The sequence below is a fragment of the Bufo bufo genome, chromosome 5, assembly GCF_905171765.1.
Source record: "Bufo bufo chromosome 5, aBufBuf1.1, whole genome shotgun sequence".
Taxonomy (NCBI): domain Eukaryota; kingdom Metazoa; phylum Chordata; class Amphibia; order Anura; family Bufonidae; genus Bufo; species Bufo bufo.
In genome coordinates this window covers 524,951,708-524,975,225 of record NC_053393.1, presented here as the reverse complement: position 1 = coordinate 524,975,225, position 23,518 = coordinate 524,951,708, and the positions used below count along the sequence as shown (strand labels likewise).

General features: G+C 45.6%; 1 protein-coding gene across 1 annotated transcript in view; it reads right to left on the bottom strand.

Annotated features, from left to right (window-relative positions):
* Positions 1-200: 200 nt before the first annotated feature.
* Positions 201-23,518, bottom strand: part of LOC121000602 (pituitary tumor-transforming gene 1 protein-interacting protein-like) — a 65,738-nt gene continuing 42,420 nt past the window's right edge. Inside the window, exons 6-7 of the mRNA XM_040431134.1 lie at positions 18,081-18,127; positions 201-686 (exon numbers count right to left, since the gene is read on the bottom strand). Of these exons, the coding sequence (XP_040287068.1) occupies positions 637-686; positions 18,081-18,127 (97 nt within the window). The 3' untranslated portion in view covers positions 201-636. The remainder of the gene's footprint in view (positions 687-18,080; positions 18,128-23,518) is intronic.

The following is a 23,518-nucleotide window of genomic DNA, read 5'->3' as shown; positions in this document are numbered from 1 at the left end:
CTGGAAATGCATAAATAAATTGACAACTGGGAGTTCCCTTTCTCCTTACAGTCTGACAGCATCCAATCAGTGCTGAAAATGTCATATTGTATACATCCAGCCTACTGACAAAGAGAATGGTAACTCCCAGTGTCCAGGAGGAATAACAGAGGGACATCAGAATTATTACATGGGGAATGCAAGTGTTTACTAAAACAGACTTGTCGGGAGAGGTGACAGGTCCGCATTAAAATTCTGAGCAGTCGAAATCAGGAAGCTGTGAAGTGAAGATGTCTGGAGCAATGAAAATGAAGTTCCGACCATTGCGAATATTATTTATGTGCATATCCGTCCTCTAATCAAAGGGTTAAAAACAAATGACGGGGGGGGGGAAACGTTTAAAGTTCAGATACTTGTTCCGACCAATAGAATCCAGTTCTGTGGGTGGGAACAGATCTCTCTTCAGTACCACAGACACAATGGTTGACCTCGGTCAGATCGTTAGCAACTATCACTAGGTGTACGGTCAGCGTTAAGCACCCCAGGAGCCTCATGCACCCATTATCACACTGTGGAAATAATCTGCGGTCAGTCCGGCATCTGCAGGGTTTTGCTCATGCGGCAGGACGGAATCAAATCCACGGGTCTCATCCAAATCTACTCGTTATCAAATTTGCTGTAGGGATGATCCATATCTTGCAGGAGGCCTAGGAAATAGAGAGAAATTGGCTTTAGAAAAGGCAGTGCGACGTGTGGTGAGTGCAGGCTAAAATCCACAGAACGTTTAAGGGTTAATAAAAAAGAAAAGAAAAAAGAAGAACATTTGAAGAAAAGGGAATGCAGCAGAAGCAATCTTATCAGTTACTTCACATTCTGTCACAGGCAAAGAATGGCATAATCATCTGAACAAAAATCTTAAAGGCTATGGACACCTTCGGGGGAGGGGGCATATTTTTTTTTACTGCATTTTACTCATTTTAGGCTAAAAAACATTTTTTCAATTGGTCTATATTAAAAAATTGCAATTGTTTTTTTCCTACAGGGTTCAGTATCTTACCTTCAGTATCACACTGAGCCGTCAGGCTGCTGCTCTAATGGATGCCTGTGAAGCCCTTATCTCTGAACTCCCTGACAGGTCATTCAATTCATCAAATAGCTAAGAATTTAGCCATAATGGGAGTCAGAGATAAGGGCTATAACTTCAGCCGTCAGAGCGGCAACCCGACGGTTCAGTGTGAAACTGAAGGTAAGATAGTCTACAGAAACGTAAAGGCTATGTACACCTTTGGAGGCAATTTTTTCTTTACGATTGTATTTTACTTACTTTTGGCTATAAATAATTTTTTCAATTGGTTTTTATAAAAAAAAATATTGAGCCGTTCTGTCAAAAAGGGTTAACTGTTTTTCTAGCTGTGTGACTGGTACTTTCACTTTGTGCCGGTCATCTAATAAACCTTCTCTCTAAATTACTAAGAGGCCTATTTAAGCCACATTCTTATCAGTAAGACAAGACCTGAGCTATAATGACTGTTTATAATGTCAGAGAGCAGAGAAAAGGAGCCCGTCAGCTCCCGGTCTGACAGAAAATCCAAAGGGTGCTTCTAGAGCAGGCATGGCCAACCTGAGGCTCTCCAGCTGTTGTAAAACTACAACTCCCACCATGCCCTGCTGTAGGCTGATAGCTGTAGGTAGGCTGGGCATGCTGGGAGTTGTAGTTTTGCAACAGCTGGAGAGCCTCAGGTTGGCCATCCCTGTTCTAGAGCATCTCAGCTCTGTACAGAAAAAAAAGGATTCCATGTTTTTAATAAATATAAATTAAAAAATAGTTTTTTGCTCAAAATGAGTACAATGCAATAATATTTTTAAAAAATGCCCCCCAAAAAGGTGTACATAGCCTTTAACCTGTAAAAGAAAAACTGTTAAAAATAGAAACCATCGGGAACTTGGTAAATATCAGAACAATGATGGAGGATCGGTGTGCCTTTCTTCTTTTATTTTTTAACCCTTTCTGACCTTTTTCTAAGAATTTGTTAATCCTTTGGACAGCACCTTTAAATGGTCCTGAAGATTGTTTAAAATAGCCTAATGTGTTGTGTCCACAGCTCCCATGCAGACCCATGTGTCCACTGTCTGTGGAGCAAACAGGTCCACTTAAAGAGAGTAACACTTCTTCAGGATCACACTGCTTAGGGTTTGTATGAATCTGTAACCATGGACACGTATGGAGTGCCTTGAAAAAGTATTCATACCCCTTGAACTTTTCCACATTTTTTTATGTTACACCCACAAATGTAAATGTATTTTATTGGGATTTTGTGTAAAGTGAAAAGAAAATGATACCTAGTTTTGAAAATTTTAAGTCAATAAAAATCTGGAAAATGTGGCATGCATTTGTATTCAGCCCCCTGAGTCAATACTTTGGGACTTCCTTTTGCTGCAATAACATCTGCAAGCCTTTCGGGGTTTGTCTCTACCAGTTTTCCACATCTAGAGGCTGACATTTTTGACCATTCTTCTTTGCAGAAGAGCTTGCGCTCATTCAGACTGGATGAAGAAAGTCTGTGAACAGCAATTTTCAAGTCTTGCCACAGATTCTCAATGAGATTCAGGTCTGAACTGTGACTGGGCCGTTCTAATACATGAATATGCTTTGATCTAAACTATTCCATCGTAGCTCTGACTGGATGTTTAGGGTCGTTGTCCTGCTGAAAGTCTTTTGCAGCCTCTACCAGGTTTTCCTCCAGGATTTGCCTTGTATTTAGCTTCATCCATCTTCCCATTAACTCTGACCGGCTTCCCTGTCCTCCCCCCCAGCATGATGATGCCACCGCCATGTTTCACGGTGTGGATGGTGTGTTCAGGGTGATGGGCAGTGTTAGTTTTCCACCACACATAGCGTTCTACATTTAGGCCAACTTTGGTCTCATCCGACCAGAGCACCTTCTTCCACACGTTTGCGGCAAACTGCAAACTGGACTTCTTATAGCTTGCTTTTAAAAATTGCTTTCTTCTTGCCTCTGTTGCATAAAGGCCAGATTTGTGAAGTACATGACACTTATAGTTGTCCTGTGGACAGATTCGCCCACCTGAGCTGTGGATCTCTGCAGCTCCTCCAGAGTGATCATGGGTCTCTTGGCTGCTTCTCTAATTAGTGCTCTCCTTGCCTGGGCTGTCAGTTTAGGTGGACAGCAATGTCTTGGTAGGTTTGCAGTTGTGCCGTACTCCTTTCATTTTCGGATGATAGATTCAATATTGCTCCATGAGATGTTCAAAGCTTGGGGTATTGTTTGATAACCTAACCATGTTTTACACTTCTCCACAACTTTATCCCTGACCTGTCTGGTGTGTTCCTTGGTTTTCATGATGCTGTTTGATCACTAATGTTCACTAACAGACCCCTGAGGCCTTCACAGAACAGCTGTATTTATACTGAGAATACATTACACACAGGTGGACTCTATTTACTAACTCGGTGGCTTCTGAAGGCAGTTGGTCACACTGGATTTTATTTAAGGGTATCCGTGTACAGGGGGCTGAATACAAATGCACACCACACTTTCCAGAGGTTTATGTATTAAAATTTTTGAAAACCATGTATCATTTTCTTTTCACTTTTGGTCTATTAAATAAAATCCCAATAAAATACATTTACGTTTGTGGATGTAACGTGATAAAATGTGGAAAAGTTCAAGGGGTATAAATACTTTTTTCTAGGCACTGTAGGTCTGCAGAGGAGCTGTGTACACAAATCTGTAGCTGCCAGTACAACAGTCTTTAACGTGTTGGTGAATTAACATTGGGAAGGTCAAACATGGGCAATGCCATAGACCGATCCATATTAATGGCTTCCAGCAAATATTGAACCAAGGAACTTTTACTGCTTCCTATTTTCGTCTTCGCATCGCCTGGCATGTGGAGATCTCTCGCTGACGTTACCCGCAAGTGTTTACTTCTGCAACCAGTAGCAGGAAGGGTTTGCATTTCATACATAATAAATTAGATTACAAGGAAATTGGATTGAACAACTTTATGTCTTCTCCATTATACCGACAGACATAACCCATCCTGACACTCCAGACAGCAGATAAATTAGGAGCAGAATCATCTCCTCATCATGTCTCCTCAAGAAGAAGCCTTACAAGTATATTAGCAGCCTTAGGACGTCACTACGACATGATCTGGCACCACTAAGGACTTCTCGAGGCTATGCCGCCATATACTATAGACTGCATGGACATTATACAATCAGTGACCACTTTTTAAGGTCTACCTGTGCCTTAAAGGGGTCATCCAGAATCCAGACATTTTGTCAAAAACTCCCTGTACCTTTAAAGAGCACCTATCAGCAGGATAAACCCTAATAAACCAGGCATACAGGATAAACCCTAATAAACCAGGCTTTAGTGCACTGGGGGCGTAACCAGCACTGGAAAGCTGTGATGCTCTGAGGAGCTAGGCCCCGCCCCACGACACACAGTGGCCCTCATTTGCATAAAGAATAAGTCTTTTTTTTTTCTTTACCCTAGAACGCCACAACTGATTTTGATAAGACAGGTTTTAATTTTAAAATTTTCTTTTTAATCAGCAGGCTCAACCCAACCAGACAGTAAGTGTTCCTGCTGAAAGGTGCCCTATAAGAAAGTGGCACAACATAGAGAAAAAAAAGTTAAAGGGGTTTCCCACACTACAAATTGTCCTTATACATAGGATAAGGGTTAATTATCCGATTGTTTGGGGCTCAGACCACTGAGCGCTCTACTCGGCTGTCCTATAGAGAATGACTGGAGCGGCAACACGCATGCTCGACATGCCATTCCACAGGACCCCTGTGCTTGTGATCGGTGGGGTTCCCAGCAGTTGGACCCCCAACAATCAAATACCTATTCCCTATACTACGCATAGGGAATACGTTTGTATTATGGGAAAATCTCTTTAAGGTACGGTCAGATTAGGGAGACACCAGGTCATTACTAAAAGCTATTTGATTTAGATCCATATGCATTTAAATTGAAAAAAGAAGCAACTTTACTAATCACATAATTTTCTTTCTAAAGTGTCACCATGGTAACAGACAACAAGCCCTGTGTAGTCAGACACTATAGGTCATAGTCTATTCAATCTGTCAACTATGTTTTGCTAACTTTTATGACAAGATAACAAGAAGCACTGGGCAGATGGAAAAGAGTATGACCACAGGATCTGACTACAAGGGGTTTGTTTGTAGTCTGTTACCATGGAGACACATAGGTCTGCTTAGGAACTGTAGGCACAAAGTGATAGAGATTATTAATCAAGGCTATTTACCATGTTGCTTCATTGTTACTGCAGAAAGACAATAAAAATAGTTGCAAAGGTGGGCGTAGCCTTTATAGATGACCTGACTAACCAGCTCCTCTTTAAAGGGGTATTCTGATACAAACTTGATGGCATACGGTAAGGATATGCTACCCTAGTCTGACAGCTGGTCGGATCCCAATCAATGCAAAAAAAAACTCAGTCTGGGAAAATACCCAATCAGTGGTCAGACCTCCTCCAACGATCTGACATGATGGCAAATCCAAGGGATTTGTCATCAATACTTTTGTCAGAATACCCCATTGAACTTTATTCAGTGCTTTTCTTAATCCGAGTTCACTTTCAACAATTTATAAAGAAAATATTGCAGTTTTCCAGATAATCTTTTTGGATCTAGCATTAAATTGAATGTCCACCTTTTATCATTATGCTGTTTTAGGTCAAATATTCTGCGCTGAATAATTTATAAATATAGCTTTATAGCTGTCAGACATCTGATTTCCTATTACAGAGCTCCAAATCCCCTGCAAAGACATGTTGGCTACCAGAAGCCACCACTAGAGGGAGCTCGCAAGCGTAAAGCATACAGTATGTAGTTAGCTCCCAAGCTCCATCTAGTGGCAGCTGCAGGCAATCGGAGTGTTTTCTTTTAAACAGTCACTGTACTTTCACACAATTTCATTAAATGAAGAATGGTGTAACTAGCACATTTCTAAATTAATTCATCCACCTGAAAAATGGCTGCAAAGTCATGACCATTAGGGTTCTCCCTTCCACCTAAATTGCACTGCCTGACTCTAGTAACAGAGATTAAGACGATAGCTGAGAGGAAGTGGGGGTGTGTCAGGGCTAGCTGAGATCGCGAGCCTGATAAAACCACCGCTTCTACATAGGTTCTGAACATTACAGGAGCCTCCGACTTTTCTGTAAGTGTGATTTATCACTCCTTATCAGCTTTCTGAGCTCCCTAGAAGAAAACTAACATAAAGGGAAGTATAGGAAGTGAGGTCACTGCATACAGTACTGTCAGAAGGGAGACACCCCCTGCTTCTGCGAGAAATGCATCTAGCTGTGCAGCTGAAACAGGGAATAATATGGCTGATAGAGACTCTAGGAAAGCCCAAACACGATGGTTATGATTACAACTTTTTTTTTTTTTAACTCAGGTATTCTTTACATGTATCTATATCAGAGAAATGGAGCTCTGGTTGCTATAAAGATATATTGAGAAATTAATCAGCAAATAATTTTGGACCTGTTTAGATTAAAATGGTATATAAGGGTGTATACTTTAAAGTGTAACTGTCATGTTTTCATAATAAAAAAATAAATAAAAAATCAATTTTAGCATATGTTACTGCTGCTGCAGTATTATGCATAAATCAATCTTTAGATTCTTCACATACCACTGTTTTCCTTGAGTTTTTCCTGAGTTACAGCTGTTTTGAACGCTGCATTATGAGGATCTTCTCAAGATGGCTGCTCTGCCATTTCTCTGAGGCCAAAACTGTCTTCTCTTACTTCCCATACACACTTGCTGTAGCCAGCAGCTTCCTGCCAGCCAATCAGATTGGATTACTGAGAGACACGCCTCCTCACTCTGAAGCCTGATGCAGGCATGCAGTGTGTAGGACCGCCCCTCTGTCTTCTGTTTATACTAAAGGGAAGACAGAAAAGCCCTAGCAACGGTCTTTTAAGGGACAGGGGACATTAATGAAAGCTGTTATTATAAGGCAATTACAGATCTTTGGACAAACATTGACAGATTAACTCAGATATACATGCCTAGCTCTAATAAACTAGAAAAAAAATAAAAAAATATTACACTTTAAGACAGGTTATAAATCCTGGTACACAGAGGCTGGTATACATCCTGGTCCTGTGTAAGTGTTATAATACAGCGAGCAGGTAGAAACAGGTGCGCCGGTGCTTATATCAATGTCCCCGGTGTTTGCCTTGAATCTAGGCTTTATGAGAACGCACAAACAGACCTTCACCGCTATTTGTACAGATGGAGCTGCTTGTTTAAAGTTCACTCTCTCTTGTATTGCCCGCCGCTCAGGACCCCTGCACCTGACATTTTAAAATTGCTTTGCTCTCTAGTACCGGGAGGAGCGCTAGTCATCGACCATGCGGCAATTTTTATATTGAGTAAATCGGCAAGATACAGAAAGGGTCAGGGTAAAATTTGCCAGTTGACCTCACCGAGGGACATGAAGAATCCAAGTTATATTTAGACGCAGATAACAGATAGTTTCACAGATCAGCCGAACGTGCGGCGGCCATTTAATACTCCTCTCTTCCAACACAATCCTGTGGGATATCGAGAGATCGCGCCAATAGTGAAGTACTGATAGCTCCAGTCAGGTAAAAAGGTTTTATTGTACTCACAAAGCCACTATTGGTTAAAAGCTCATCACAAATATAAAACACCGTCTCCTACTCCTGCCCGACCCGGGGTTCGCTTTCGCGCTTCATCAGGGGCAACTGGTCAACCCCTTTCAGGGCCGTCTTAAATTACCCAAAATATCCACCCATATTTCGTGTTCAACCAATCACAAGGGTCTTGGTCCAAACACAAAAAAAGTTGGTAACAATACATAAAATACATGTAGGAAAACCAATAGAAATACATAATAAATGAAATAACATTCATCCTGAGTAACACAACGTCATTATAACAGTCCGGCGGAATCAAAAGGCGCCATTATATTATTGCCTAATATTTCTAACCACTATTCAACCTGATAACACTTAATCCATAAATATATCTATTTCTACGCACCATTAATGACTACCCACAACCGCAATCTTCAATCTCTTTCCTAATAAACAGCAATCACAGCCTCCACAATCACTGCCCCCACAATCGCTGCCCCCACAATCGCAGCCCCCACAATCGCAGCCCCCACAATCGCAGCCCCCACAATCGCAGCCCCCACAATCGCAGCCCCCACAATCACAGCCCCCACAATCACAGCCCCCACAATCACAGCCCCCACAATCACAGCCCCCACAATCACAGCCCCCACAATCACAGCCCCAACAATCACTGCCCCAACAATCACAGCCCCCACAATCACAGCCCCCACAATCACTGCCCCAACAATCACAGCCCCCACAATCACAGCCCCCACAATCACAGCCCCCACAATCACAGCCCCAACAATCACAGCCTCCACAATCACTGACTCCTGATTGTCTCTTTCTCCCAAATAAATTGGCAAAACTTGGAGTGAATTTCGCCCCCATCGCCGCTCCGGTGCACTGCAGATAATATGTGTCCTTGAAGAGAAAATAATTATGGCTCAAACAAAAATCAACACAATCTACAATAGATTTCCCCTGTATAGCATATCAGGATCACCACCTAATGCTACCTCAACCCCTCTAAGTACTAAATTCTTCGGAATAATGGTGTAAAGGGAGGTGACGTCCACCGCGGCCGACCGTACATCCGGACTACTGGCCTCTACATTTTTGACCAAATCAATCACACTCCCTGAATCTCTCAGATACGAGGGGATCTGTATTACATACCTCTGAAGGAAAAAGTCCACGTATTCGGAAAGGCTACTTGTCAAGGAATTAATCCCCGAAACAATAGGTCTTCCAGGGGGTTTGAGAGACTCTTGTGGATTTTGGGTAAGTGATATATCACCGGAGTGACCGGATGTTTAATCATTAATCCATCTCTTCTTTATTAATAATCCCATTTTTAAAGCCTTCCTGAATTAAAGTCGCCATTTCTCTTTTAAACCCCAATACAGGGTTCCCTTTAAGTCTGCGGTAAGTCTTTTCATCAGCGATCAGTCTCTGCATCTCATTCTCATATTTGTGTACATCCATTACTACCACCCCCTCCTTTATCGGACGGGTTTATTATAATACCGCTGGTACTTTCCAACCCTCCCAATGCCTGTCTTTCTTCTTTATTTAAGTTGTATTGTTTCTGTTTCACATCAGGTTTTTCCAATTCTTTCAACATCCCTCTCTTGAACGCATCTATACGCTCATCATCTCTACTGTCGGGGGAAAAAACGCGCTTTATCGCGCAACTCAGTGTGAATGATACCATTCCCCAGCCCTGTGGTTTTGAGTGCTTGCTTGTTCATGTGGTATTTATATGTGGTTGTAATAGCGGATAGGCTGGAACCTCTCACGTGAATGGGGTCATGAATGAGGAACGATGTTAGAGGGGGCTGCGATTGTGGAGGCTGTGATATCTCTCGATATCCCACAGGATTGTGTTGGAAGAGAGGAGTATTTGTGTGGAGGGCGATTTAGTTCTCTGTGTCCGAATATGCTGACGGTTCTGTGCTAGAGTGAAGAATCCAACATCGCTAAAAAAGCAGCGCGGTCCTACCTTGAAAACGCATTGACTGTCTGTGTGAACATTGCCCACTTCACATTTGGGACCAGCGACTCTGACCATACAGGCAACGTACCGAAGTGTTTCTTTTATCCATATTGACTCTGTGGGCTACTCGGTAAATGCCGTAGGATGAATATATATTTGATTTTAAAGCTAATTTATTATGTGATGTTGAATCGGTCTTCTCTAGGGAGAACAAGAAAGGGGAGAGGAGTTCGGGAAGTTTGTTCTCTGAACTAGAGAAAGACCAGATTAAAGAGATGAGATCCACCTGGGATATCTTGTCCCTAGAAAAATAACTTGCTGAGGATAAGATCCCGGAAGGTTTGCGGTGGCAATTACCACTCAATTCGGAGGATCTAAATGATTTAGAAGAGTGGGGGAAAAAACTCATGAATGAATGTGGCTGCAGAGCTATGAGTTTTATTGTGTGCAAAAGAAAATTGAAACGTATTCATGAGGATATTGAGCGATAACAGCTTTTATTGCAACCATATAGGGGGCAAAAGGAATATATTGATCTGTGCAGCAGATGTCTCGGGGTATTAACTAAGGCTGAAATGGAGGTGAAGAGGAAGAAACAGAAAAAGTTTTTTAAAGTGTGTGAAGAGTATGAAAACAATAGAGTGTATAAGTGGAAATGGAGTAAAAAAAAAGAAGAAGTTCGCACTAGCACGGACATGGGTCGCCCTAACGAGGGATATTATGCAGGTAAATATAGGGAACAAGAGAACACTGAAATAAAGCAGGGAATGAATGACACGGGCGATTGTGATAATGAAAGAAAAGACATGCAGCAAAATAAACATTACAGGTCTGGATAGAACCGACAACATGGTTACCACTACACTTCATGGAGAACTACACACCAAATATGGGTAGAAATGGGAATTATAGGGGAGATTATGGAGGCTACCCTAATCAGTATAGGAAACCGCGCTTTACTTACCAGCAGAGACAACAACCGCAAGAAGATTATAGAAAATATTATATAAACCACCAATATCAACCAAGAAAACAATAATTACAGGGGGATAATGATAACAATCACAGCAGCAGGTACAGCAGGGAAGATGATATACAGAGATCGCATGGGGTGGGACTACAGGAAGAAAGTGAAGATGGAGTCATTTTGCGAACGCATGAAGACCTTAGCATTGAAACACAAAATTTTCCCCATCAGGCGATGAGAGGGATACAGAGGAACGATACGATGGAGGGAGGGGAAAAGGAGGAAAGAAAGGTTAAAAGGGGTTCTGCACTTTGTTTAAACTGATGATCTATCCTGTGCATAGATCATCAGCATCTGACTGCCGGGGGTCCGACACCCGGGACCCCCGCCGATCAGCTGTTTAAGAAGGCAGCCGTGCTGGCAGTAGTGCCGCAGCCTTCTCACTGTTTACCGCTGGCTCAGTGACGTCACAACTAGTATCCCTGGCCTGGGCGGGGCTAAGCACCACTCAAGTGAACAGAGCTTAGCCCCGCCCAGGCAGTCGCGACATCACTGAGCCAGCGGTAAACAGTGAGAAGGCCGTGGCGCTGGTGGAGCGCCGCTGCCTTCTCAAACAGCTGATCGGCGGGGGTCCCGGGTGTTGGACCCCCGCCGATCAGATGCTGATGATCTATCGTTAAATCAAACTGCAGAACCCCTTTAAGAACCCCTCCTAAAAATAAGTCACGTAGAGGAAAGAGAGGAGGGAATAAACAACGGCCCAAACCACAAAAGAGAAAAGGGAAGTAAGAGGGGTCTTTAATCTTAGCGCATATGAACTATCGGAACAAGAAAAACGTGTACTTGGTAAAGGACTTAAATTTGCCCCTAGCAAGAGGCTTAATAGGTCTGAGGTGTTCTTAGACATCCATAAATTTGTGAGAAAACTAAATATCGCGAAATACCACATGAACAAGCAAGCACTCAAAACCGCAGGGCTGGGGAATGGTATCATTCAAACTGAGTTGCGCGATAAAGCGCGTTTTTTCCCCAACAGTAGAGATAATGAGCGTATAGATGCGTTCAAGAGAGGGATGTTGAAAGAATTGGAAAAACCTCATGTGAAACAGAAACAATACAACTTAAATAAAGAAGAAAGACAGGCATTGGGAGGGTTGGATGGTACCAGCGGTATTATAATAAACCCGTCCGATAAAGGAGGGGGGGGGGGGTGGTAGTAATGGATGTACACAAATATGAGAATGAGATGCAGAGACTGATCGCTGATGAAAACACTTACCGCAGACTTAAAGGGAACCCTGTATTGGGGTTTAAAAGAGAAATGGCGACTTTAATTCAGGAAGGCTTTAAAAATGGGATTATTAATAAAGAAGAGATGGATTAATGATTAAACATCCGGTCACTCCGGTGATATATCACTTACCCAAAATCCACAAGAGTCTCTCAAACCCCCCTGGAAGACCTATTGTTTTTGGGATTAATTCCTTGACAAGTAGCCTTTCCGAATACGTGGACTTTTTCCTTCAGAGGTATGTAATACAGATCCCCTCGTATCTGAGAGATTCAGGGAGTGTGATTGATTTGGTCAAAAATGTAGAGGCCAGTAGTCCGGATGTACGGTCGGCCGCGGTGGACGTCACCTCCCTTTACACCATTATTCCGAAGAATTTAGGACTTAGAGGAGTTGAGGTAGCATTAGGTGGTGATCCTGATATGCTATACAGGGGAAATTTATTGTAGATTGTGTTGATTTTTGTTTGAGCCATAATTATTTTCTCTTCAAGGACACATATTATCTGCAGTGCACCGGAGCGGCGATGGGGGCGAAATTCGCCCCAAGTTTTGCCAATTTATTTGGGAGAAAGAGACAATCAGTCCTATTTTAAATTAAAAAAACAGAGAGGGGCGAACTAATAGTGTGGCGACGCTACATCGAGGATTGTCTTTTATTTTGGAGAGGGGGAAATACAGGGTTTAGAGGAGCTTATTGCGGGATTATATTGCAATAGTTGGAATTTAAACTTCACGAGCTATAGCCGTAATACGGCGGTTGATTTTCTAGATCTTACCATCTTTAGAGAGGGTAATAGTTCCAAGACCAAAACTTTTTTTTCAAATCAACGGATGTGAACGCTTACATTGATGTTACCAGTTGTCACCACGGCCCACGGCTTAAAAATATCCCTGAGGGACAAATAAAGGAGAATTCATCGAAATTGCACGGAAGTACAAGATTTTAGGGATCAGAGTCAGGTTATTAAAAGAAGGTTTGTGGAAAAGGGGTCTGTAGAGGGGGAGTTAGATAAATGCTGTGAGGTCCTAGGAGAAAACGTTAGGGTAGAACAAAAGGAGACCGGTAAAAGAAAAAGGGACTCCAGGCTTTCATTCCTCAATACAGTATGAATGCCGGAATACTTAAGAATATGATCCGGAAAAATTGGGGGGATTCTGAAGAACGATCCCATTTTGGGGAAGGAGATTCCTTCACAATCTATGATAATAAAAAAAAAATCCCAGAATCTAAAAATGCAATTGGTACATAGTGCAGCCCCCGAGGAGTATGGCAATTAAGAAAGAAAGTAAATTCACGGGGGGTGGTTTTTGCCTTGCGAGTAGAAATAGGAGCAGGGAAAATTAAAAGAAGATGGTAACTACGGTCGGATCAAAGAAGAATAATCAGACATTTAAAATTAAAGGGAACCTAACCTGTGAGAACACGGGAGTAGTCTAGTACTGGAGCGCCCTTGTGGCCTCCAGGACGTTGGCAGAACAACGAGAAAATGAAAAACCCGTGTTCAAGAACATATTAGAAACATCAAAAACGGCCCAGAGACCCACAGTGTCTCCCTGCATTTTAAAAAGTGCCATCAAAAAAATCGGAAGAGATTGTCCTTTATGGGGATCGACTTGGATAAAAATCCGTGGCGGAGAGGGGAACCCATCGCACAGATAATCCGGAAAGAAGTAGAGTGGATGTTTGTTAGGTACCGTCCAACCACAGGGATTGAATATAGAGTGTGATGTAAAATCCTGTCTTGTGTGAATAACTCACCTACGAGACGGCGCGGAGTGCTATGCGGGATTGAAGCGCCTTCGGATGAATGGAGGAGTTGTAATAACTGATAGGCTGGAACCGACCACGTGGGAGGGGTCAGGAATGAGGAACGATGTTAGAGGAGGCTGTGATTGTGGAGGCTGTGATTGTGGGGGCTGTGATTGTGGAGGCTGTGATTGTGGGGGCTGTGATTGTGGAGGCTGCGATTGTGGGGGCTGCGATTGTGGGGGCAGTGATTGTGAAGGCTGCGATTGTGGGGGCTGCGATTGTGGGGGCTGCGATTGTGGGGGCTGTGATTGTGGGGGCTGTGATTGTGGGGGCTGTGATTGTGGGGGCTGTGATTGTGGGGGCTGTGATTGTGGGGGCTGTGATTGTGGGGGCTGTGATTGTGGAGGCTGTGATTGTGGGGGCTGTGATTGTGGGGGCTGTGATTGTGGAGGCTGTGATTGCTGTTCATTAGGAGAGAGATTGAAGATTGCGGTTGTGGGTAGTCATCAATGGTGCGTAGAAATAGATATATTTATGGATTAAGTGTTATCAGGTTGAATAGTGGTTAGAAATATTAGGCAATAATATAATAGCGCCTTTTGATTCCGTCGGATTGTTATAATGACGTTGTGTTACTCAGGATGAATGTTATTTCATTTATTATGTATTTCTATTGGTTTTCCTACATGTATTTTATGTATCGTTACCAACTTTTTTTGTGTTTGGACCAAGACCTTTGTGATTGGTTGAACACGAAATATGGGTGGATATTTTGGGTAATTAAGACGGCCCTGAAAGGGGTTGACCAGTTGCCCCTGATGAAGCGCGAAAGCGAACCCCGGGTCGGGCAGGAGTAGGAGACTGTGTTTTATATTTGTGATGAGCTTTTAACCAATAGTGGCTTTGTGAGTACAATAAAACCTTTTTACCTGACTGGAACTATCAGTACTTCACTATTGGCGCGATCTCTCGATATCCCACAGGATTGTGTTGGAAGAGAGGAGTATTTGTCTGGAGGGCGATTTAGTTCTCTGTGTCTAATCCAACATCGCTAAAAAAGCAGCTCGGTCCTACCTTGAAAACGCCAAAGTTATGGAGGGGCCGGCGCCTCTTTATAACTTCGGCGGATCCACCGCCAGCTACAGGGCTTGTTAAGACCGCAGTCTAAAACGCACTCTTAATAAATGACCCCCAAAGGGTCTGCAAATAAAGTGCGAATGGCACACGGACCTCAGATCTGCGATTTTCAGACCACAAAACGGATACGGACGTCTGCATGTGGGCCTAATGGGAATAAACAAATCCGCCCCATGGATAGATTGTATGAACTGATTATATGGAACTAAAAATTGGAATGTGGAATCTCTTTTAAGAAATAAAATCTCTCCAAAAGGCAAATTTTATTTTTATATTATATTAATTTTTTTTAATTTTTTTTTTACTATTTGATGCCTTTTTTTTGGTTCTAGTTATACTGGAGCAGACCCAAGCAGAGGCTGATATTTCCTCTTTTCTGTAACTAACTTGTCAGGTTTGCTGTATAGACTGGGACAGATGAGCAGAGTCATCTCATTATCATTAGAGGGTGGGTGAGTAACAACGGCTCTACTGTACCGCTCAAGGCCTTGACCACGCAGTACAGTAACACTACACACACAGAAGAGGCTCTGTGTTCAGCTCCACTGTCACTCCTTAGTCTCTGGGGAGGGCAAAGGAGATTATAACAATCTATAATATCTTCAATTCAATGTTACAATACAGAACAATATAGGGATATACTGTATACTTGTAGCCCAACCCAATCTCTCTAAATCTCTGAAACAGGAAAGTGAACAGGTGCCGAGGGTCACCCTCCCTGACCTAATAAACAAGGCCGGTTATCACTGCTCAGCAGATGTTTTACATTTAGCTCTCACATTGGCGAAAAGAACTTGACAAAGAAAAGGTCATCAGACTGAGAAGATCCTAATCTTACAGGGCAAATAACCCGGACAGGACCTTCACATGCAGAGCATTCACAACTGCATGAAAAGATGGGTCCGACACCAAGGTGAGGCCATGGTTAAAGTCAGTGGGTGCAGCTGGGTGGGCTAATGGGTAGGGGGGCAATGCTCCAGGCCGAGAAGCTCTGCTCAGGTTCTTGCCAACGACCTACACCACCATCAACATGCATGGTCGTCTCACCCAATAGTCAAAAACCAACATGTCTGATCCCTGCTGTCCACCCGACACATAAGATCACTGGCCGATGAGCTGCAGCGGTCTACCTGCATTGTCTATAGCAGTGTGAAATCCAACTACAACATCTCTTCAGAGGTTAATAAGTCTGTTGTCCCCTCCCTCTACCATACTTTACACTGCAGCTGTACTTGTTCAGGTCGGCTGCTGTGTATAAGCACAAGCCCACCACTAACTTACCAGGAAGCCAATGAATTAAGAGTGGATTTTCCTAACAGCAAAGATATGATAAGGCACGTAACTTCTGAATCTCAACAGGCAAGTGCCATTCGCGCACATATTACCACTGAGGCCATTGATTGGTTGGCAGCGGTCACATGACTTCTGGTTTGGAGGGGACAGGAGTAGCGGTGCTGGAACGGCAGGTCTGTCAAAAAGTGTTTCTGTTTGTTTACAAACTGTCCAGCCGCCTCTAATTATTTTTTATAGATTCTGGGCAACCCCTTTACTAATATCATGGAGCTGCCCCAGCATAACAGTATAAAGGCTTTCACTTTATGTACACTGTAGGCAGGCCTGGGGCATTCATTAGGACATCGGCACCCCGCAATGCCATTCGTGGGGTGCCGACAGGAGACAGAGGGAGCTCTCTCCCTCTAAATCACTATGATGCCTTCTTTGGTATTGACAGCGGCATTGAAGGGGTAAACGGCCTGGATCAGCACTTCTGCCGGTCCGGGCCCTTAGAGCCTCAGCTCTGAACTGCATAGGAGACCGGTGCACTGCTTAAACTAGGCCGCTGTAAAAAGGCGGCGGTCTAGCCTAAGGCCTGTTAGTGACCGCTATAAAAAGGCATATGAGTGGTCACTAATGGATTCATGTTCTAGTTATTTATTTAAAAAAATTTCCCTAGTGGCAGCCATATTGGAGCCATACAGTTCAGAGCCCTTTACACTGCCCGATGTTCAGGCAAAAAGACTTTATACGGATCCTCGTTAGCAATAATCTGCCTGTGTAAAGGTGCCGCTGATAATTGACTGGATCTTTCACGCGGTCACCTAAATCACTGTCTGCCGGCAGCAGATCGCGGTGTCTAAACAGCATTCTGCTGCCGGCAAACATTCTGTATGGGGACAAGGGATGGTTTTAGTGATCGCTCCTCCCCTTACTGTGGAGGGGGTGATCGTTGCATGTAAATGCAGGGTCACCTCCACTGACGAGCAAGTGATTGTCGGGAAGGAATGCTTGCTACAGCGGGCCATGTAAAGAGGCCTCTCCTTCCTGTGTTTTCCGTACAGACAGTGCAGCAGGGTGTGTGTGCTTTATAGCAGCTCAAAAGATTGGACAGAGAAATGTCATAGATTATTACAGCCCCCCCTCAGAGATTAGGGAGTGACAGAGGAGCCGCATACAGAGACTTATCTGCATGTGTATAGGATATAAGGTTACTATATTGTGATTTATCTAGGCCTCCGGTGCTACAATAAGACTGTCTATTAAACTCTTGCCTCTGCTTACTCTGTCCCAGTCTACACAGCAAAGTTGACACGTCAGCTAGGGAAAACAGGAAGAGCTATCCGACCACGACTAAGCCGTTATATTTCAATACTTGTATATGGATAGTCATATAAAAATACACTTATTTTCTGATGATTCACTTCCATTAAGACCGTGGCGAAAACTATGCTGCCCCAGACACAACCAGGGGCGGATTAGCCATAGACCTTACAGGGAAATTTCCTGATGGGCCGCCCAAGCCCTCCTCTCTGCCGCAACCCACCTGCCATCCTGAATTCAACTGATCTTGCCCACATCTCACCTCCTAAGCCTCCTGCTCCATATCTTAATCCGGGAGAACGACAGAAAATGGCATCTACTGATGGCCAACATAGAGGGACAGCTTTTGGGGCAATATATTGTGCTGCTTGCGCTGTGGTATTGCTGACCCTGCCTATTTGTGTTGCCCCGCCTTCTGTTAATTTAGACCCTCCTACAACATGGGGCCACTTTTATTTTATTTTTATTTTTTCCAGGGCCACTTTAAGTTCCCAGTCCATCCCAGAACACAACCCTGGGTAACTGTGCATGGCTGAGCAGGTAAGTGGAACAGAGGGGAGCGAAAAGTTTTGAACAGAAACCTGTAACTACAGCAGAAAATAATAACAGACGGTTCCGTTTCATAGGCCCAAACATCTGGCGTCTGCGCAATGCGTTGTATGAATCATTTCACCATCAAATGTCGAAGAAAACACACTTACCGTATTTCTTCCGGATCTCATTGTGTTTTATGGTCCTTTCGTTCTTTCTGCAAAAAAATAATTAAAAACACACGTTTGTAAATTCGTACAGGAATTTGTACATGGAAGGGTTAATTATAAGCAGATAATTTCTTCGATATGAACCTTTTGGTGATTTGTGAAACTTTACGTCTCCAAACCAGCTCAGTGTTGCTTTAGGACTAGGTGTCCACAGCCAGGAGTGTGGAGATCAGTGCTGCAGTCGTCCTGGTCTCTGGGGGGCCCAAAGACCCCTCCGCCACATAAGACGACACCAGTTTTATCAATGGCATGTGACTGATGGGGGAAGTCATGTCACAGATCAGGCACTGGAGCCCAACAGCTTGGAGACAGGACTACGACCCGAGCCCTAGGGGGTGGCTGGATAAGAAGGGTCCTCGAAGATACGCTAATGAAAGGGCGTCACGATGATGGAACCCCCCAATGATCAGCTGTTATCTGCAGTGGGGGTTCAATTCCTCTGCAGGGCTACCACCTGTGAAATTAAAAGGACGACTACCACCTTTGCATCCCTGACATCTACACCCCTGACTACGGACACCGGGTCCTAGAGTGGATAGGGGAAAAGTTGCTTTAATGGGACAGGGGTACTCCGGCCAGAATCAATTATCCAATGGAAAGGCCATAACTGCTGGATCGGTGTAAAGGTTGGACTTGCCAGAACTGGGAACAGGGGGGGTTTTGAATGGAGCGGCACTAAAGCATGAACCCTACCGCTCCATCCAGAGTCCGGTAACAGCCTTAGTGCTTCACTTGCATATATGCGGCAGTGCCATAGACACTGAATGGAGCAGCAGGGCACATGGTGGACGACCGCTCCGTTCAAATTCCTCCTAGCTGTGGTGAAGGAACGTGGGGAACCAGTTCTGGCAAACACTGGGGGTTCAAGCACCCCACCAATCCAGCATTTATCACCTACCCAGTGAATAGTGCGCCTGCGCGGAGCGCCCCTTTAAGTATTACACAGCTCATACTGAACAGGCATTACTATGTGTAATGCTAGATATGCCAGGGCCTCCAGAGTGAGAGCTTCTCTTTGCTCTAGCTAATAGATGAGGGTCCACAACGGGGAACCCCAAGTTATTGACTAATAGGATATTTAACCCCTTATTCCAGTGGCTGGATCCAGGTTTCCACTGATGGCAGATATCGGTCCACAGCAGCCTACAACATACAGCAGATTGTCTATGTGTTGCACATAGGAATTACAAGTGTCAGAATGTCTTCCGTTTTATAAAGCGCTTGATTTACATTCACTTCAAAGCTTACAGTCCGCGCTTACTGCAGGTGTGGGGTCCTTGGGGGTAACATTTCAGACCCCTCTTTGGCCGCTAAGATAAAAAGGATGGAGATCAATGGCTCAACTGTATAACCTGCAGCAGCTCTACCCGCGTAGCACTTAATGCCGCTCCAGCACCTTCATGAACTCCATCACCCCAATTAAAATCAAAAGATAGATGAGGTGGGAATGTGAATGTGGAAGGGGGAGCGGAGGAGAGAAAGATCAGGAGCGCTACATAGCAGGGCCGGGATGGAGCGCTACATAGCAGGGCCGGGATGGAGCGCTACATAGCAGGGCCGGGATGGAGCGCTACATAGCAGGGCCGGGATGGAGCGCTACATAGCAGGGCCGGGATGGAGCGCTACATAGCAGGGCCGGGATGGAGCGCTACATAGCAGGGCCGGGATGGAGCGCTACATAGCAGGGCCGGGATGGAGCGCTACATAGCAGGGCCGGGATGGAGCGCTACATAGCAGGGCCGGGATGGAGCGCTACATAGCAGGGCCGGGATGGAGCGCTACATAGCAGGGCCGGGATGGAGCGCTACATAGCAGGGCCGGGATGGAGCGCTACATAGCAGGGCCGGGATGGAGCGCTACATAGCAGGGCCGGGATGGAGCGCTACATAGCAGGGCCGGGATGGAGCGCTACATAGCAGGGCCGGGATGGAGCGCTACATAGCAGGGCCGGGATGGAGCGCTACATAGCAGGGCCGGGATGGAGCGCTACATAGCAGGGCCGGGATGGAGCGCTACATAGCAGGGCCGGGATGGAGCGCTACATAGCAGGGCCGGGATGGAGCGCTACATAGCAGGGCCGGGATGGAGCGCTACATAGCAGGGCCGGGATGGAGCGCTACATAGCAGGGCCGGGATGGAGCGCTACATAGCAGGGCCGGGATGGAGCGCTACATAGCAGGGCCGGGATGGAGCGCTACATAGCAGGGCCGGGATGGAGCGCTACATAGCAGGGCCGGGATGGAGCGCTACATAGCAGGGCCGGGATGGAGCGCTACATAGCAGGGCCGGGATGGAGCGCTACATAGCAGGGCCGGGATGGAGCGCTACATAGCAGGGCCGGGATGGAGCGCTACATAGCAGGGCCGGGATGGAGCGCTACATAGCAGGGCCGGGATGGAGCGCTACATAGCAGGGCCGGGATGGAGCGCTACATAGCAGGGCCGGGATGGAGCGCTACATAGCAGGGCCGGGATGGAGCGCTACATAGCAGGGCCGGGATGGAGCGCTACATAGCAGGGCCGGGATGGAGCGCTACATAGCAGGGCCGGGATGGAGCGCTACATAGCAGGGCCGGGATGGAGCGCTACATAGCAGGGCCGGGATGGAGCGCTACATAGCAGGGCCGGGATGGAGCGCTACATAGCAGGGCCGGGATGGAGCGCTACATAGCAGGGCCGGGATGGAGCGCTACATAGCAGGGCCGGGATGGAGCGCTACATAGCAGGGCCGGGATGGAGCGCTACATAGCAGGGCCGGGATGGAGCGCTACATAGCAGGGCCGGGATGGAGCGCTACATAGCAGGGCCGGGATGGAGCGCTACATAGCAGGGCCGGGATGGAGCGCTACATAGCAGGGCCGGGATGGAGCGCTACATAGCAGGGCCGGGATGGAGCGCTACATAGCAGGGCCGGGATGGAGCGCTACATAGCAGGGCCGGGATGGAGCGCTACATAGCAGGGCCGGGATGGAGCGCTACATAGCAGGGCCGGGATGGAGCGCTACATAGCAGGGCCGGGATGGAGCGCTACATAGCAGGGCCGGGATGGAGCGCTACATAGCAGGGCCGGGATGGAGCGCTACATAGCAGGGCCGGGATGGAGCGCTACATAGCAGGGCCGGGATGGAGCGCTACATAGCAGGGCCGGGATGGAGCGCTACATAGCAGGGCCGGGATGGAGCGCTACATAGCAGGGCCGGGATGGAGCGCTACATAGCAGGGCCGGGATGGAGCGCTACATAGCAGGGCCGGGATGGAGCGCTACATAGCAGGGCCGGGATGGAGCGCTACATAGCAGGGCCGGGATGGAGCGCTACATAGCAGGGCCGGGATGGAGCGCTACATAGCAGGGCCGGGATGGAGCGCTACATAGCAGGGCCGGGATGGAGCGCTACATAGCAGGGCCGGGATGGAGCGCTACATAGCAGGGCCGGGATGGAGCGCTACATAGCAGGGCCGGGATGGAGCGCTACATAGCAGGGCCGGGATGGAGCACTACAAAATGTATATTAAAAAAAAGTAAAACCATATAAAAAAAAAAACTTTTTACATTACAAAATTATTTATTACGGGGAAAAATGAAAAAAAATAAAAAAAATACATATAATTGGTATAATTGCCCTGGACTAAAATAATCCCGCCATGTATCTAGCACGATGAATGGCGTAAAAAACACAAGCATAGAAAAAAATACAAATAAAGCTTCGCATAACTTGTCCCTGACAGGAATGAGTGGACTTCTTGGTGACATAGGAGGGGACGATGGCAGCGACTTGCTGACAGTAAAAGCATAAAGAACCCGGAGGAATAAAAGTTTTATTTCCTTGAACGTTCAAGTAACGGAGAAAAGCAATATATTGCGGGAGTACAATCCTATCTGTGAGATGCTGCCCTCTTGGTTGGGAAGTCAGCCGAACAAAGGGCCAGCAAATCATTACGTGACAAATAGGCGATTACCACCAAACTGCAATTTCGTGTCTACTGGCGGTTTTATGAGGCCGGCGCCTCCCAAGTCATTCTCTGCTTATTCTATTCATTTGCAAGTCGTGTGATAGGATTCATCCCTGGGAGGATAGCATCGTGTGCAGCCGCCATTTACAGGGGGGGGGGGGGGGGGGGGTGACCATTACAAGAAGGGGCTGCAATCCTAAACCTCATTACCGCCTCTCCTTTACATGTTGGGGAGAGTGATGGCGCGGACTTATTAACCCTCCAGTTTGCCGAAGCGTTTATGCCGACTGCTACAACCGACCGCGCGATTTTTGGATCGAACACAGATTAGAAAATGAACCCAGCGTCCGGAAATTCCGATTGTCTAGTTCACGCCGGCGTAAAGATCAAAAATGACATAAAGGATGATCTTTACCAAATAATGTTTCATAAACCGCTACTTTTCTAGGCAATCCAGAACATCCCATGAGCAGTCCGTCTCTGAGGCCATGTTCACATTACCTTTCAGGAGGCTGCTCTTTAGCGTACCTCCAAAGCATCCTCTTTTTCATGGGATTGTCCCTAAAATAGGTCACAAAGGAGGTGGGGCTTATGCAAATATGCTGAAAGTGGGCGTTCCTGTGAAGCTTTGTGGGAGTTCCCAGGCAGACCACACAGTATATGCGGTCATACAACGGGTGAGATGAGATAGAGAAGAGATAGCAGACAGATCTTTTTAAGGGGGGGGGGGGGTCAGAACGTAATATTTTAGTTAAAGGGAACCGGTCACCATGAACATGCGAAATAATCTGCAGGCAGCATGTTATAGAGCAGGAGGAGCTGAGCAGATTGATATATAGTTTTATGGGAAAAGATTCAGTAAAACCTGTAATTTATACATTTATATTCCTGGCTGTGAAGTCCAGGAGGCGGTCCTATCAGTGATTGACAGCCCTCCCTCTATGGTTGTGTATACAGAGACAGCTGTCAATCACTGATAGGACCGCCTGCTGGACTTCACAGCCAGGAATATAAATGTATAAATTATAAGTTTTACTGAATCTTTTCCCATAAAACTATACATCAATCTGCTCAGCTCCTCCTGCTCTATAACATGCTGTTTATAGTGACAGGTTCCCTAGTTCTAAAATTTCCTCCACATAGCCATAGAATTTTCAATGCCTGCAGCCACCACTTGGTGGCCCACGGGAGCTTAATGTATACTTCTCCCACTGAACTCAAAAATAAGCTCATTTGTCGTATGCTCCCTCTAGTGGTGACAGTAGGGATTCAGCATTTTATCATTTACTTTACTAAACTTTCCTTCACATAGGCACAGAATTTTTGATGCCTGCAGCCACCACTAGGTGGCCTATGGGAGTTTAATGCATACTTCTCCCACTGAACTCAACAATAAGTTCATATGTGGTACACTCCCTAGTGGTGACT